The following is an 18,527-nucleotide window of genomic DNA, read 5'->3' as shown; positions in this document are numbered from 1 at the left end:
CCTATGCAAAATTCATGAGTGAAGGGAAATTTTATACGAAGTAAAATCAGAACAGGTTGGCGGAAGAGACAGCATGTAACTGAGGGGACTGACTCGTCTAATGGAGATTAAAAGTCATGGGCTCGCAGATCAAACATTTCTCTTTCAGTGGATTCCTCCCAGGTACACGGAGTATTTTTCAGTAACCAAGTTACAGAGAAGCAATTATTCACACTCTAGAGCCAACTCTTGTCTCATTTTTATAAAAGCACGAGTGCCTACTGCCGTCGCCTCTCGCCTTGTACGCGCCAGTAGCTAATGGGAGAACAGGGCATAGAGAAGCAGCATTTCTCACTATGTGTTTAAAAAGTAAAGAGAGGCACTCGGGAAAATTTGGTCTTCCACTAATAAGAAGTATTGAATACCACACTGCAAAAATCTAGAGGAACATGAGAGGAGAGAGTACGTGACAAAGAAGAGATTCTTAAAAGAGAAAGCAACTGGATTCCCGTGATTGTTTCTTCCAAGGTTTTACTATTAATGAGACAGATTTTTTTTCTTTTCAAAAGGCTCAACACACCTCACACACACACCCCCCCACACCCCTCCCCCCCGCCTCCTACCCTCCTGCGCCTCGAGTGACTTTGTTTTTCTTTTAAAGACAGCAGAAAATAGCAATTCTGGGACAAAAATCTATTTCAACAAACTATTGTAAAGGATCCGAGAGAATCCAATGAAACTTAAGGGAAGACACCCAGAAACAGGAAAGTAGTGCTGCCTTCTCACCTTTGAGAAACTAAAAATAGCAATAGAACACATTGTCTTTTGCTAATTGACTTTTCAATTTAAAAAAAATAGGTTGTCAAAATGAAATCTGCCTTCCAAATTGGTCAATAATGTGGAACAAAAATTCTACTTACATAAATTCTTCCCAGTAGAAAAGTCCAGCCTCTCAAGTCTAACACTTACCTAAAACACTAGATTGTCATGCCTTATGCTTCAAAGAAAACATTCTATTGGTAATTTTCTATTGAATTTTATTAACAGGTATCTTTTTAACTGTAGAGAAAAATCAAATAAATGTTTTTAAAAGAAACACTGTGAAAGTGTCACTATTTCTGTGGCATTGAGAGCTCCAAGACAACAATCCTGGGGAACAAAACGGGCGATATTCTCTCTTCTGTATTCTTGGTAACAACTGCAATTTGATCATACTTCAGGGATTTTTTTGGATAGGCTTACATTTTATTCATGCTGCAGCAATACACAGAAAGTTTTCAGTACTGTATAGGCTGGGTACGTGATTAGGCTGGTTTTGGCTTAGCTTTACATTGTATTTTCGGAAAAGCAAGTATCCACCAGTAGGGCCAGAGCTACTGGGCAGCTTTGCCAAGAGATTGCACACATCTTCTGCCCTGGCACAGGTGAGCGGCTTCAGTCCTAAACAACACTTTCAAGGTGGGGAAAGCAGTGTCGGGTGATAACAAACTACAGAAAAAGATTTGACACGTGCCCATTACATCAACAAAGAACTATTTGTTTTGTCTGAATAAAACCAGTCTCATCAGACAGGCACTTGCCAATCTGGAAATAGCTATCAAAGAAGTAATGAACTGTCAATGAGATGCCTGTTTAACGGGGAAATGGTCCTTTAAAAGCCTAGAGCATTTAATGGAACAAATCTGTAATTAAGAAGCGGTGTGCATCCTTAGAAGCTATCATGGCCACCAAATCAATTTAGAAAAAGCACAGTAAGTACAAGGAGTCTTTTACGTAAGCGCCTCGCTGTTCCCTTCTGATCTTGAGACTGTCTCTGTATCCTACAGGGTAAACGAACACAGGTCACTCAGATTTAGGCATACCTCCACGAAGTCATCAGAAAACTACAACTTTTGAAATCCCTTTTAGCCCCAAACTGTAACTGCTCTTACTAATTAATACGCAAGTGCCCTGCCTATGCAGATGGAATACAAACCTATTTCTTGAGGGCAGAGACTGACAGCATTAGTGAGAAGGAGTATAAATTTATTTAAATGAAAAAAGGAGAATGAACCTCAGGCAATGACTCTGGACCCTGATCAACATCATGCCCTGCCTTGGGCAGGGATGGGGTATTTGTAGAAAAGCATCCTAGAAGGGAGGACTCTCGGGTATCTTGTTTTTTTTCTTGAAACATTCCCATCGGTTCATGTTCACTCTGCAAGAAGTGCGAATGCATAAACGTAACCTTAATGATTCCTCCCATGGCTCCAGGCCAGCTGCTTCCTCCTGCAAATTAAGGAAAAGGACGTGGAGGAGGGGAAACAAAAAAAAAGGTCTTTGAGAAAACAAGCTCACGGTGTGAAAGAGGAGGAGCAGGCAGCGCCGACGCTGCTGTGCAGGGCCTGGAAGGAGGTGCTCCGCAAGAGCATGCTGGAGAGGGGACAGGGAAGAGCATTCTCCCCGGTTTGCAATCCTCAGCGATGGCAATTCCATCAGCAAGAAGATCCCACGGCAACAAATGAAGGAACTTCATAGCTCTCTGGGGAAAAATAGGTTTCAAGGTATGGCATCTGAACAAGACTCATATTTCATTAGGAGGACCATAAAAGCAATCTGCTCAGGCAGGCCTGCTTCTTACAGGATTTTGGAGGATGCAGCCAGGACAATAAATTAAGCAGTTATTTACAGCAGTAAGTATGTGCATATGTGTGCATTCACAGTTTAAGCTGGCTCAAAAATTACAGAACTTAAATGAGTGAAGGGATTTTAGAAAATGTGAAAATAATGGAAAATTGTATATGTTTTTCCACTGACATCTGTCTTTTTCTTTCAGTTAACGAGACAGGCACAATACAGCCCAATGAAAATCACACACACAAGATTAAAAAATTATCTAGAATAGCTAAACTCTAATCCCAGTTCTGACAACACGAATTTCCACTGTGGAAGAGTGCGATTTCTGTGCCAGTAAACTCCACAGATGAAAAGGCTGTATGGCATGAATTACAAAGCCCACGTATCTACTTGGCTTTTATACTTTTCAAAATCATCCCACCCGTACAGCCACAGCTTACTTTACAATGAACCACTCAGCTAAACGCTTGTACAGTGCTTCCTTTACGTTTTATCATCTGTACTTGTTGTCTTGTCAATCTCTTAAATTGGTCTGACACGGATGTTGCTGAGACACATGGATGTGGCTTGCCCACATACAGGCCAAACAGGAGCATTAAATCCCAAACAAGCCCAGTCTCTGAAACAACGCCACCACCAAAAAAACCCTGTAAGAAGTAAGCATTCAAGTTCCTCCCCCAAATTAAGAAATTTCATAGAAATGTTGCATTTGGTTCAAAGCCAAACTTTACTAAGGGAAAAAAGGTATTAAACCGTGCTAACAAGGTGCGCAAGTTATTTCGACTCTGCCCGTTAGTGACCAGACAAAATGATCGCACGCCTGTGAGCACATGTTGTGACCGACAAGGTTAAGTTCTAATTCTTCTTCAGTGTCACTACGTGCTATAGCTGTGCATTGCCATTTCCCAGTTTGTTTGGACTTCTTTCAAATCTGACCTTAATTCCGGGCATTTCCTGGGTTTATAATACTTTGCGTGGGGATAGTTACAAGGTACCTTTCATATATTTTGTCCTCAATAACCGAACGTATTCTTAACCTTAATTCCATCGTAACATTGGGAAAAAGAAACAACAATGTACCTTTATCACACTGAAAAACTCACGCGCAAACAACAAGCCCAAAGAACGCTACCTTGCAGTTTTTCCAAATAATTTGCAGATACAAAGAATGTTGATTCTTTAATAATTGTTTATTTTGACTTTTATTGCCCAATTCAGGGATACACTCTGGCTACTTAATGCTGTGGTAAAGCAGCACAAAGATAACACAGCTGAGTTGAGATGCACGTTTCACTGGAGCATTGCTGAGCAGCTGGTTTGCCCCTTCAGTCTCCCACTCTGCCCTGTCCTGCAAATCCCCGTCCTCCACCCACCCTCTCTCCCCCTCAACCTTCACCTCCATGTGCACGCAACTGCATCGCCACCTGCCTCTCTCCTGTCTTCAAGCCCACCTTATTCCTACACACACCTACACACGCACCTTGGCATTCCTACCCGGGGGTAGATGGGCTACACCGGGTATCTTCTAAAAATAACTACGTCAGCAGCAACAACAAGCAGGCCATTTCTCACTAGCGGCTCACTCATCGCCAAGCAAAGGCTGTCGTATCAAATCTTGAAAGTCACCCATTTTTAGCGACTCTCTGCTTGGTTTTTGTCACGGTTGAGGTCTTCTCCTCAAAAGGCCAACGCTCCCTACAGTTCCTGGGGACAGTGAAACCACGTCCGTAGTGCCTGATGCTGGCAGACAGGAGGCACAATGCTGAATTGGGTGAAAACGGTGTCAAGAGAAATGCCCAGCGACTTCAGACTCGCTGAGTAGTGCCCCAAACAGGCAGCTGCCACGGAACTGTCTCTGCTGATGCAGGAATTTCAAATCATAGATGATTTAAAAGAAAAAAATAAAGAAACTGGCTTGACTGCAGATGCCAAGTTTCTTAAGGAATACATTCTTTAAAGCTACCTCCTAATGAAGCAAATTGATTTACCTGCAGGTCCTTAGAAAAATCTCTTTATACAAAGTGCTTTAATTTTATGGAAGATCTTTTCATCTGTACCAAAAAAGCTGAATTCCTACTTAAAATGGAAACCTCCTTTTGTTAGCTGCAGCTGATCCCTTTCTAAATTGGTTAATGCACTTCATTTTACCAGTTAAACCTTTAAGTCCTTTACTCATTACTGTCACGTTATTACTTGTTCTTTTATGACCTCTAAAATACTACTGTTCTAGAAATGCTAAATCCCACATTTATCCACAGTGAACACCGACTCTAGATCTTCACTACTTTTGTAAAAAATGGAGATGTTTTTCTGATACTTCTTTCTTCAACACCATCACGCCTACAACGTATTTCCTACAAAGTTAATCAGTATAAAATCTAGATCAGATCCATAGCAACTATAAAAAAATAGATATAACAACTATTTCAGGACAAAGGTTTTTTCATCAGTGCCAAATCTGCCTCTGACAGGCACGTAACGCTCCCACTGGTACCAGCGGGAGACCCACGTGCGTACCCGAGAGACGTATCACGCTCCCAGACCTCAGCAAGACTCCCGGTACCGTGTGACACACTTGCTATCGGACTACGGACCGCGGTTACGGTAAGATCCTGAACAGCCCCAGTGGCGGATGAGTCGCGTTACTTTTCACTGCCACTACCACTGCGTTGCATGAACCAAGTCAAACCCGGTGACTCCCACCACACACAGATCCAGCTACACGTTTCCAACAATGCCCCGAGAACCGCAAGTTCACTTAAGTCTGTATTTTTAACAACACAGGGCCTTTGTTGTTATAAATTTCAAAACAAAACCAAAGAATTCCACATAATATTTATACTTTCGAAAGTACAATATTAATACAGGTCGGTCAGTTAGAAATAACAGCAGTTTGTTAGGTCTACAAGATTTAACGTAAAACCGGTTTACAAATGCTGAAAAGCAGTAGTGGTCCAATAGTCACCATTAGACACGAATTTCTCTCTTCCAGAAAATAAAAAAAATCCCAATTCAAATTTACCAGTATCAATGAAATATTAATAAAACACCCCCAAACATGCCACAATCACTATTCACAAATAAAGTTAAAATGAAATATACAAAAATTCACTTAATACTGTTAAATAACAATAAACTACAAGATTTCCTGAACAGAAATGGTAGGACCCCTGAATGTTTTACAGTGAATGTCAGGAAAAATTAAGTTACCTATGACTATTTTCATGATATACCAGCCAAAGATTTACATGACCATTTCAAAATATACCAATAAAGATTTACAGTCTCTTTAAGATGCACTAAACAAATAGGTTCATAAAGGTGAACACAAATGCTTAAAAATACTGTAACCATCACCAAGGGTGTACTTATGATACTCACTGAGATGCATAAGCATAGTAGTAACATGTTTACTATCTCTGGTAAACAGATAACATCTAAGATCTGCAAAACTCTCTAAGTTCCCATTGTAAAAGCTCTGTAGTATAGTGAGTTCTTATCAAGTACAAACTTGCATCTTTCCAGTTGATTTCAAGTGAATAACGCACAAATGGCAGAGCAACAAGGTGGGAAAAGGGTGACATTATTCCCATGTTCTTGTAATTAGTTGTCCTGTTCCTCTGTAATGAGATTCTAAATTTCAAAAGTAAGCCAGGGTCCAACGTATCATGAGTCACCTTTTCACTATTTGTATTTCTAAGTTAAAAACAAGGTAAAAAAGTCATTGCTTCTGCAGGCCCCTTGCGCACAAGAATGTGCAAATATCTTATGCTGGAGTAAGCCTGACAAAATTGATCATCCAGTCTCCATGCTCTAATTTATCGATAACTAATGTAGGATCTGAGAGCAAATAATAGTTACTGTTCACTTGTTTGAATCAACTCTCACACCATGTGCTTTTCAAAAACATAATATGCATTATAATTGTTCAACTATTTCAACACATACTTCCAATGTTAAATAAGGATTTAAGTGCCATGAACTTAGAGCATTAAAGATGGTTCACCTATAGCCAAGCAAAGCTATGCTTACATTCCAGGAAACACTGCAGTTTAAGAAATACAAAAAAACCCCGCAGCAGAAGAACATTTCATGAAGAGAAACAGATGCATTCACATATTCTAAAGCCATTGCAACTTCTTCAGGCATGGAACTGTTGTGTTAACTATACAGACAGTAGTTATTTAGCAGCAATGATTCCGCAATAAATAATGCACTGTGTTTCTCAGTCCTGCACAAAAATTGCAGCTACAGTTACATCAACAGCTGTAACCTACTGGCTCTAGTGGCAGAGGAGACCTTAAAACCAACTGTACAAAAAATTGTCACACTGTGACAACAAATATAAAAACATAATCTGCAGGTTGGAAATAAAAAGACTCCACTGTGAAGAGGACAGTGTAGACAAACTGCGATTCCAAGTCCACCAACAGAGAGCACTGCCTTCAGATCCCAGTCCTTGATCGGTAGGATAGGCTTGGGTTTGACTCTGCATCGCCCCATTTAAAAAAGCATGCTCTGCCTTCTGTTCTTCCCATGTCCTGCAACAGAACAGCAACCGTGGTCAGAAACTGAAGCACTTCCTCAACACAGTATTCAGTTACTATCATCTACAACTTCTGTCTTTCTATACTCTTAAAACGCGTATCAGCAGCTTTCTTTTAACTGCACTTACTGCCTTTTTTTGTGTTGCTGGGTGGTTTTTTTGTTTGGTTTTTTTTTTTTTCATTTTGTTTTTTTTTTTACTTTGCTGCCATTCAACACCCACACGGTGATGGTCTGAAATTCCAAGAGGTTCGCATGTTAACAGTCCCTCTGCCCATCCCTAGTAAAACTCACCTCCTGCTGTGCATTTATTTTACCCGTCTCTACAGGTATCTGAGCAAATCATTCTTGGTATTTGTTTGAGTACATTCACACGGACCAATTTAACAAAGGATTTCTCAGTCTCTGGCGCAGCATTCCTTTTGCAGATAAGAGAAAATATTAAGCTTTCCGTACCTGTCTCTGGGTAAGTGGAATTTCGAAAGCCAGGGTCTTTTTGCAACTGAATCTCTTTTAGACTGAATATTGAAACACCTGGAATTAACAAAGAAAATAATTCGTACCTAAACACATCTATGAGCTTTACTGAACAGTTCTATTCTTAATTTTACAGTTTAGATTAAAAAAATGTTTCCTATTCCCAAATATCTAAGTCAATAGAGACCAGTCTTCTTTAGTAGATTAGATTTGAGAGCTGTTCCTTAAGCAATGTACTTAGCTTTAATGTTCTATCTTAACAACACCCTGTTACTTTCCTACTCCTCTTACTTTCAGGCAAAGTGTGTATTCTTGTTCCAAGACTTCTGAAGTATGCATGTTTCATGGCCTCTTCTGCTGAAATTCTCTTCTTCGATTCATACTATTAATGTAAAAGGACACAAGTGTGTTGGTTTTCATTAAAAAACTGTGCATCAAGTGATTTCAAAGCGATAGAGTTCTACTTGCTCAGTATTTCCCACCAACTCACTAGGACAAATTTGTTTTCCTTACTTTTATTTCACACACGAAAATCTAACATATGTTATCTAAATCAGTATTTTCAACACATAACAAGATTGCTAAAATAGTCAAAAAACCCACTGTAAATAGATGCAAGTCAAAAATATACTTAATCCTTATTTATAGATCTAACAGTTAGATGACAGACTTCTGTCTACGTTATGTTCTAGTATTAAATTGCAATGAAATGCTATTACAGGAGATCACAAAAGTTTTCTAATTCGGTGGACTACACTGCAGCGATTTGCATTAAAATGGAACTTTAGACAACAAGGTCTTCAGTCTGTGCTCAGATGTCTCCTGCTTGGCCCGTGTGCACATCTGGACAAAGATGCGGACATTTGAAAAGCTGTAGACAGGTAAAGACAAAGTCCAAACAAGGACTGCAAGCACTGTTCTGACACAATGCGTAAGCAGATGAAGACCCGAGGTAGAATTTACATCACAGGCTGCAAAGCAGAGGAGCTGCACTCCACCTTAGGTACTAAAAAATTTTAATGCCATGAAGTTAGAGTGCTTCTGCATCTACTTAGAGACTTAAGAGCTGGCCTTCCATCTTGCTTCTGCCTCATTTTTAATACAAATTAAAAGATTAAACCCACACACCACTTCACCTTTTGAATACGGTTTGCAAGATCAAAGATTAATATTACACCTTTGTAACTGCTTAGTAACTGAACTTAGAAGCTAAGTTCATCATTACAGAAACAGCACTTGTATTTAAAAGTTCTGGTTTAATACTGTATTTCACAAGAGACTGAAGTTTTTTCAGAGAACTGCTAACATAGAATCAGTTCTATTTGTACAAAAAGTAGTAAGAGAAGAAATCACTTCTGGCAAAAAAAAAAATAAAAAATTAAACATCGGGTTTTAAATTCTTACAGTACACAGGCTTCCTGAAACTGCCGTTTTCCCAGATCTGTCACCCACTACAGATTCTGCTGCATATTCCACTCTGAGATAGATTTAACAGATACTGTAGCTTTTAATACATTTTGTAAATAACATTAAAACTCTGAACTTGCTCTTTGATAAAGTAAAGCCACAAGACACATCTTACTTGAAGGAACTTCGCTATCAATTCGATTCCTTCCGTGTCTAGCCTAAAAATAAAAATATTTTAAAAAATCAAAACAATTCTTGAACTGTATTTACAACAACAAAACTGCAAAGGAACTAACTTCATTAAATGAGATCAAACCTGAAAATGAAATTTAAACATGGAAATGTCTTCACCTAAACAACATTTCTGCGTGTTAATGTATGTTCGTACAAGTACCAACATCTCAGAACAAGATTCACTGAAAAACACCGGGGACAGATAGATCCTGAGGTTGGATCATTTATTTCAGTAAAAAGCTTTTTTTTTTTTCTCTAAAGCCGAACACTACTTGTTTACTAGAAGGACACAATGTTAGATCTTTTTCTTCAGAATTGATAAAAAGCATTGTTGTCTTTGCTGTAAAGTTTACTTATAATAATCACGCAGATCCTTCAAATTCCTCGTAATGGCTTCAGAATGATTTCTAGAGACCGCTCAAGGAAACCTTGCCATTTTAACAATGGGCCTATTACATAACAGAAGAGAATTTGGGTTATTTAGGAAGTGTTGGGTGACCCCTCCTACTATGTAGGCATTATTAATCAGAGTTTACAGTTCTATAGGGCATTAAGAAGCTGCGGTACCTTGAATAATAATAGTACCAGGATTACACTTTGCATTACTATCTGCCCCCAATAACACAACTGATGTGTAGCTTTCCAGCATTCAGTAGCAGATTGTACTTGGAAACATGTTTACATTTACAAAAAGGTGAAGCCATAGGGATGCACATTTTCTATTAATAAAACACAAAGTACCTTGGTGCGTGGTTGATGAGGGGTTGTGGTTTATATTTAGGGAAGTTGTAGTTTCTAAATTCATCACTGGAAGAAATGCCTGGCCATGTTTCTTGACATGGGGTTCCTGCATTTAAAAAAAGCAACAAATTCAACTCAAAAAAAATGTAAAGAAACAACTCTGACATAAATAGGCATTTAATCCTGTAAACAGGAAACAAAGAAAGAAAAAAAAAAAATCAGTCAATGAGTCTATGTTGTACAAGCTCAGCTGTGCACTCAGCTCATTCATTTTTCATCAAGAGTGCACTCATTCACCTTAATTACAATGCAATATAAAATATCATTGCTTATAAATATCTACAGTTCTCGTGGAAAAAGTGTTTAGAAGAACAAACATACGATATTAACATTACTGCTAAAAGTATCCATTTACCCAGAAGTCTGAAAATTAAGTGCAGTTCATCTTCAACGGTCGAACCAGGAAAAAGAGGCCTTCCTGATGCCATTTCAAAAAATATGCATCCGACGCCCCTTTATAAAAACAGAGAAAAAGATACATCAGAAATAACCCAACAACTTCAGCTTTCAGCTGTTAAAGATTTCTATGATTTCTCTTCAATTAACACAAATCATTAAATTAGTTGGTAGCCACGTGCTGCTATTAAAAATATTGTTTCGAAAGATATGTAGCAACAAAAGAACTGTCAAAACCCAAACAAAACCTGTCACAGCTATCTTACACCCTCTTCCTTCAGATGTCAAGTTTATCAATTGTATTAAAGTTCACAGTAAAACACCATAGAAAACATTTGTTTTTTTTTCCCCTAGCGCTGTGGGCCTAATGCTTGCTTCCTCTAAGCAATAAAAAGGTACTTTGCATTTTCAGAGAAATAATAGCATCTTCCCTGCCTGCCAATCCTTTCTCTAAAAATCTAACTCAGTTGTTGCCTTCAAAAATTCAAAGGATCAGTATTTGAATGCTACTGTATAATAATAAAGAGTTGACATTTTTTCAACTTGACTGAGAACAAAAATTTAAATTAGACAAATCTATACAAACCACATGTCAATTTGAGTTGAATACTCTGAAGATCCGAGGAGAACGTCAGGTGGTCTGTACCATAACGTGACAACTTCATTGGAGTAGGTCTTTGTAGGAACAGACTTTGCTCTAGCCAATCCTTGAGAAAAAGGGAAACAAGAGTCCTGCGCAGCTTGCCAAAATCTCTTTTTTTTCAGGAAATTGACAAAGAATTTTTAACAGCTAAATCAACCTCATTATACTCGCTAAATACTTTCCCTTAGTGTTCATTAAAAAGCCCTAATAAATACATTTCTACAACTTGTGACTTGTCACTTAGTATTTTCAGCAATCTCATGATCAGCGTTTTTAAGAACAGAAGACAGGTAAACAGATCAAAACCTGGAGTAATCCTATAAATTTCGTTAAAACAACAAAGCGTTAGATCAATATGACACCTCCCCCTGCGAAAACCCTTCTGCGCCATTTGAGAATTAAGTTGCAAAAGGCAGAAGGCAACAAACAAACAATGAAATGGTGGAAACAGACCAAATGAGCGTTGGATCAGCAGTGGTTTTCCATCCTAACACTGTTAGTTTGTCAGTAATATCTTCAATAAAATTTAGGTCTATCATGTTAGATGCAATCTTCTGAGCAACTTTCATTCACACACAAGGGGGTAAACCAGTGGTAGCACAACTTTCAAAGGACCTTCCCGACATAGAAGACAACAGGAAACTGTGACTGTCCCCCTCTACTGGAAGTCCCAAAGGAACCTGGTGGATCGGTGATGGAGTAACACCTGACAATTTAGCACAAGGACAGACCCTTCCTCTCTACCCGTCACGGCTACTCGGCTTTGGAGTGACTGTGGAGCGTCAGGAAAAGCAACTTGAGCTCCACCTTAGGGATCTGACTAATCAGTTTCAAAGGCAGCTGTAAGACTACTTTCAAACCACAAAGTCAAGTCACAGCATTACCTGTACACGTATGATTTTGATTACTAATATCCTGTAACAGGCTGACTTTCGTTTTCCATCTGGGAACGCACAAATTCACTACAGACCCAATGTTCTCATCTTTTCTTTCGTAAAGAAAGACGCCTCTCTCTTGCTGAGTGAAGAAAATATTTGTTACAGAATAATTTCAGGCCATACCGAAGTCTGCAAGCTTCAGTTCTCCTTTCTCATTAATTAGTAGATTTTGTGGCTTCAGATCTCGATGCAGTACCTTCCTCCTATGACAGTATGCCAATCCACGAAGAATCTGGTATAAAAATAGCTACAAAAGAGAACATTTATATAAATTAGACTAAAAATGTTGATCTACAGATTACACGACTATAACAGCCCATTCGGGCACTGTAGAGTTAAGTCTCTGTATCGTAAGCAGGACAAAAACGCTTCTCAAAAAGTAAGTTACTTTTCCACATGAACATATTCTGAATATCATTACTGTTTACAGATTTAAAATCCCTTTATGCTAATGCACTGCTTTAACGCAATACTTTACGTAAAGATTTTCAGGGCAATTTGTTCTGCTTAACTGAAGAGAACCACAGGGCTGTATTTTTAAGTAAGCATTTACCAATGCTCTTCCCCACGCTAATGTCTTTAAAGGTAACTGTCTCTCACTATACTCAAGTCCCCTTCTGCAAATGCAGCTCAGCATCCTTTCTATCCAATTGCGCAAAATATATAAAGAACGTTTTGGCAAGTTATTGCAAAAATACAGTTGGATTCACAAGCTCACGTATACGCAGAAATGGGGAAATGAGGATTACTAAAACAGCCCAACTGCCTCCGGCACTTATATTCACCCCCTCACCTTGACACACACAGCTTTATTTTAGTCCTTTGGAACAGCAAGCCAAGCAAGCAACTTCAGTCATGCATATTAATGCTGCACATATATAGACACAGAAGTAGTAAGGGATGAAGAAAGGTTTAGCAGCAGGCAGCCAAGCAAGTTCACTGTATCACTGCATTAAGAACTACTGTTTCGCAGTTTCTCTGTGTATAAAGGGTCTGATCTTAAACATGGGACTTCTGTGTAGCCGTTGTTGGCATTTACCACACAACAGTCCTCAGCCAGTACAGATGATCAAATGTACAATGGAAACATATACAGCATGACAGAAAGCAATGTTTACCAATGCAACAAATTCAGCACATAACAGGACTTTTGAGAAGAAACACTAGAATGATTTTGTATGACCATTTTCTAACACACGAATTTATTTTTGTACCAGGTGACACCACCAAATTCTTTTTCCTAAACTGGATAAATACACAGCAGATGTAGTTTATATCCATCTGTTCTCAGTCTGCTTATGTGGGATTTATCTGTTCTAGAAAAAAAGGAATTTGGATTAAGATTTTTCTTTCTTTCTTTCTTTTCTTTTTCAAAGATCAGAATGAGAAGCAACAAGTTTTGTTTCATCTACTCATGACCATACTGTTGCAGATGTAGGCAGTCCCAGGTAATATTAACAGGACGGCTGTGGAAATCAATAGCCACCTTTAGTGTGCACTGGGACTGCAAGGATTAGTCAAGAAGGCAAAGCAGATTATTCTAGAGAAATTGTGGATCTTCACCGCAGTTGGCAGGGATCCTTTTAGAAATGCACAGGACAACATCTATTAGCTCAAAATTTTGTTTGAAACAAAAATACCTGCAGAGATCACGCATGTCTTTGTATTATACATGTTCTTTTTGTTAAAACCCCAAACCCTAAAATTAGCTCAGGAATGTGAGGGGAGTGATGACAAGGAGGTCTTTTAAATGTTAATAATGACCCTTTAACCCCCCCCAGTTATTGTCAGGTAAGCACCACAGCTACCACAGTTCAGCACCTGTTCTGGTTTCCCAACGACAAAGGTACTGACTGTACAAATCTGCTCTTAGGGCACAGATCAAACCACGGGCAAACAAGGAAAAATAGTTCCTCCGCTTAGCTCGGATTACCGCAAGCAGATCCTGCTTGTTCTCTAAATGTACTTACTATAGGAGTCAGCTTCCCACTTACAGCTTTTCTTTATTTCTTTTTAACCTCAAAGCACTACTTATTAACTTGTAGTTAATTAAAAACACAAGCGTAATTATGTTTTTTGTTGTCTCTCTGAAGTAGAGACAAATTAAAGAATTTCCCTTTGCAGACTCTCAAAGGAAGCAACAGAGCAGACTAAGGGCAGACATCACATTACATACAGTAAGTATCTGTAGGGAAAGTCAACAGAATAAAAGAAAAAGCTACCCAAACAGTAACCAGTATCTAGACTGAATCCCATACGAAATTCAACTAAGAACAGATTTCTCACATGCAACTAAGCCAAAAACAAGGATGACAACTCTACTGGAATGCACACAAAACCCATCACTTCACAGCTCTTAGTAGACTGTGCGGTCAACCACATTTGCGCCATGTGCTACTGTGTAAGAATAAAAGTAATTTTCCTACCATTCATGCACACTCATGGTTTGGTTCTTTAGGATCACAGCTTTAATCTTTTTAAAGAGGCATGGAAGAGTTTCTCAAATACATCTACCATACAAATAACATCCCTTATATGAATTATATATGGCTTAATGAAGAGGTTTTCAAGGTACAGTCCAGTACCACTGGCTGCAACACAGTAGTGTGATATTGGTAACCCAACCTCCTCGGACAACTTCACTCCAAGATAATGTTGTCCTCTGTTTGGAATCTCGCTTATAAAGCCGTAAGTATTCAAGAACATAGTTATTTCAGATTTCCAAATCAAAACCTGCTTGTTACAAGAGACATAACACTTGAACCCTGGTTAGTTTCAGCAGGCCAGACTGGAAACTGAGTCCCTTGACCTGGACACAGCCATAGTTAAAAGGAACAGACTTAACTAAACCTTAAATTTAATATTTTCCACTTTATTACTAATGGAAAGAGGAACATCACTCATTCTTAAATATGTATTTTTAATTTCTTACTTGTGTAGTAGGCAGTGGCATCCAAACCCACATTCATGACTGAAGCTACAGTTTCCTCATATATAAATGCATATATAAATTTTACTTGAGGATATATCAAACTACAGACTTAACTTAATAAATGAGTATAAAATAATGCAAGGACTAGAAGAGGTCAAGTTACGAGGGCATTATTTTTAAGAGTATTTAATTTTAAATACATAACTTCAGAGAGAATGAAAGCATACAAGCTACATAATCTCCTGTTTTCAGTGCTTTAAACACTTAAAAGCCATCAAAACTAAAAAGACTCCATCTGATGGCAAATGTAGTTACGACAGGCTCAAAAGTTAAAAAGGAGGTTGTTTCTTTATTTCATTTTTTTAAAAAGCCCTAAACCATATAGCTCCTGATTATTAAGTTATCTGAAATTCTTAGAACAGAGAAAGTTGGATGACAGTCATGGTCACTAAAACCACTCACCTTTACGTTGTGCATACTCATGATGTTACCACAGTCATCCATGTACTGCTTCAGATCCTTGTCCTGCCAAAACACCATCATCACTGTTCAGTAAAATTGTGGACAACAGATTATGTGAATATTATTTATTATTAGAACTGAAATGATTCAGCAGAAAACTCAGTTTTCTGCAAAAGACGTTCAATGATAAAAAAGCTAAAAAGCCTGAACATGTAGAAAACTCTGGCTTTCCAGAGGATATAAATAACCATGTTTTCCAGCAAGCTGCATCATCTCAGGCAACATTATGTGTTATTGCCTTCTCCTCCATCTTGTGTGCAGCACAGTGTTTTATGAAACTACTATATTCTCCAATTACATTGGAAGCAAAGAGTTCTTCTCCATCCCTCTTATTACACTTATATATTCCAGCATATTATATGAAAAGCTCATTAGGTAAAGCTTCAGTGAGAAAGTGAAAAGTCTACAAATGCAAGAGGTGAGCAAGTGAGATAAGTAATTGTGGACACTTGCTTGAAAAGGTTGTTACAAAAAGATGGAATGTGTTGTCTACTTCCAAGTACACTTTTTTCCTTAGCTAACCTGAGAGAGCTGCATCATAACAGAAAAGTACCATTTGAATAATAGCATGATTTTCCTTTTTACAGTTAATTATTTTGGCACAAGTAGACAGTTTGCTCAGGTAGATCACCGCTAACTGCTATTAATGAAACTCTGAAATGATCAGGGAAGTATTTACTAATTTACAGCAATTTAAGAACTGAATACACCGTTCTCATCTTCAGCTGAATGACTCTAGACGCAGGAGAAAGCTGTAACAGTCCCAGTATTTTTAAAAACAGTACAGAATTTTGTTATGTCTGTGTTACTTAGAAGCAGTAAATCAAATGTAAAGCTCACTGGCTGTTTAAGCACTTACCAGATATTCAAAAACAAGAGTCAAAGACTTGTCTGTGTGCACAATATCGTGTAATGTAACAATATTTGCATGCTTCAGATCTTTTAATAATGACACTGCAAAAGAATTGTAAGCATAAAATAAATAAATGCAAAACACACGAACAGTAAATGTATTTCTATCAAGTTCATACATATAAGCTTTTTTTTAAAAATTGAAAAGCTATTTTTAAGAACATAATACTCATATAATTAAGTCAGTAAGAAAAGTATTTAATCAAACACCTGACACTTCAATAACAAACCGCAAACATTTCCTATATTATACATTGCAGGCAGTAGTCATTTGTTAAAACATATTCCGAATCCCTGAAAGTTACGCACTAATAATAGTCTAATTCAGAAAAAAACCACCCATTTATAACACTGCATTTGAGAACAAACCACCTCCCCTAAAGTAAATAAAATCGAAGCACTAACTCTTAATATGTCTAGACCAAAATTTTCCTTATCAAAACTAATACCAATTTCATTAGTCTCCATGTAGCCTATGAATTTCCAAACACCAACAGTACTTTGGTCAAAAAAGAAATTCAGAAGTATCTGAAATTAGAAGAAGTAAAAAAAAAAAAGTTATCACCTTCTCTTATGGCCGTGCACGGCGCTCCCTCTTCATGTTCCAGGCGGATTTCTTTCAGAGCTACCAGGTTCTCTGTCAATTTACTTCTCCCCTTATAAACTGTTGCGTAAGTACCCTACAAAGTGGAAAAAGAAACTTTTACAAATTGTCCCTTCATGGAAAGATAAGTTAAAAAAGAAAATATAAACTTGCATGTGAGATTCTAATAGGCTTCATTTTGGATGCGAATAGTTTTTACATTGTCTTCTTTTGATACATGTAAAACTACAAAAATGGTTTTTAAGCACAGGTCTGAACCCACAGAAGACAAGGGACGTGCATGCTTAACAACTCTGAAAATTACATGGGAAGCTACACACCACACAGCTACCAAAGAAGGCAGATCAGGTAGCGTTAAGTTCACTAAGTTCACTGCTGGGATCATTTACCCTCTTGAATGTCTTTATTTGATTAAAACTGGTTCAGGCATCTCTACGCTACACTAAAGTTATGTTTCTGAAGGCTGCAGACATACTCTTCCATTACTTTTATGAAAAAATATAACTCCTTCTGATAGCTTCTTTGTTTTGTTACATATTTTATATGAGATTTTGGGAGGGGGGAGTTGTCAAAGTTCCATTTTGATTGACATACTGAACAGCTAATATCATGAAGCTTATCTTCGCTCTTTTTTTTTTTCCCCTTTCTTTTTTGCTTAGACAATAAGAGAGTCAAAGCTCTCAAGGCATGTTACATAAGAACAAGAAATTCTGACAAACAGCAACCAGGTCCAACTAATCCCAGCAAATGCAAAGAGGAAGCACCAAAGTTACAGAAATTGCCCTAGGTTACAGTACATACTTGGTGTTGTCCACTACACTTTGTAACGAGTAAGATAACATACACCCGCAACTATGACTCGGTAGCTACTAGATTAATATTCCTCCAAAGATACGCAATGTTATGTCATGCCTAGTGACCCATCTAATAAGTACTAGAGGCAAAATAAAAAAATAAATGTGTTTGGAAAAGAAAACACTGCAAACGGAGGACTGGCTGCAATATTCACCACAGAGATGCTGCCCAGCCCTGCTTCCCTCTGCAACGTTCGTTGTGTCCCATTCCACTGCTCCTTGTCCGTTTTTGATCCAGTTGGCCAATCTCTATCAAACTGGACAGGACTGACACGAATTCTACAGCTTCTCTGGAAGTCAGGGGCTGAGCGGAGGCAGACAGCCATGCTGCTGCCCTCCCACAAGGAAAGGCAAACTCGGTGTCACGTACCGCACTTGGCAGCAGCCGGCTGCCTGCCCACCTCGGGCGTGCAGCTTCTCTACCCTACTGCCTGCTCCCTGCAAGCTCTGGCTTCTTGTCCAGCATGAGTGCTCCCTAACAGCTAACTCACAGCAGGAGGACACCTGACTTAACTAGTTTTACTATGGACAGAATAATTTTGTCTATCTGCACACAAAGCCAGCCTACCTAAGAAAGTCACAAATCATTCGCTAACCGAGTCTTGCTCTTCCCCAGCTTAGTGATGGTTTTCCTGCTTTTTTTTTTTCCTATTATGTAGGCACAGAA

At 38.4% G+C, this 18,527-nt stretch overlaps 1 protein-coding gene across 2 annotated transcripts in view; it reads right to left on the bottom strand.

Annotated features, from left to right (window-relative positions):
• Nucleotides 1-5,418: 5,418 nt before the first annotated feature.
• CDK17 (cyclin dependent kinase 17) overlaps nucleotides 5,419-18,527 on the bottom strand; it is a 55,182-nt gene continuing 42,073 nt past the window's right edge. For both annotated transcript variants that reach the window (XM_009948432.2, XM_009948425.2), the window contains 11 exons: nucleotides 16,968-17,082; nucleotides 16,350-16,444; nucleotides 15,431-15,493; nucleotides 12,160-12,283; nucleotides 11,042-11,162; nucleotides 10,415-10,512; nucleotides 10,000-10,105; nucleotides 9,200-9,242; nucleotides 7,909-7,999; nucleotides 7,597-7,674; nucleotides 5,419-7,136 (listed from right to left, as the gene is read on the bottom strand). In XM_009948432.2, coding sequence (XP_009946734.1) covers nucleotides 7,099-7,136; nucleotides 7,597-7,674; nucleotides 7,909-7,999; nucleotides 9,200-9,242; nucleotides 10,000-10,105; nucleotides 10,415-10,512; nucleotides 11,042-11,162; nucleotides 12,160-12,283; nucleotides 15,431-15,493; nucleotides 16,350-16,444; nucleotides 16,968-17,082 — 972 coding nt within the window. In that variant the 3' untranslated portion in view covers nucleotides 5,419-7,098. The remainder of the gene's footprint in view (nucleotides 7,137-7,596; nucleotides 7,675-7,908; nucleotides 8,000-9,199; nucleotides 9,243-9,999; nucleotides 10,106-10,414; nucleotides 10,513-11,041; nucleotides 11,163-12,159; nucleotides 12,284-15,430; nucleotides 15,494-16,349; nucleotides 16,445-16,967; nucleotides 17,083-18,527) is intronic.

The sequence above is a fragment of the Leptosomus discolor genome, chromosome 1, assembly GCF_034619465.1.
Source record: "Leptosomus discolor isolate bLepDis1 chromosome 1, bLepDis1.hap2, whole genome shotgun sequence".
Classification (NCBI taxonomy): domain Eukaryota; kingdom Metazoa; phylum Chordata; class Aves; order Leptosomiformes; family Leptosomidae; genus Leptosomus; species Leptosomus discolor.
This window is presented reverse-complemented; position numbering and strand designations above follow the sequence as displayed.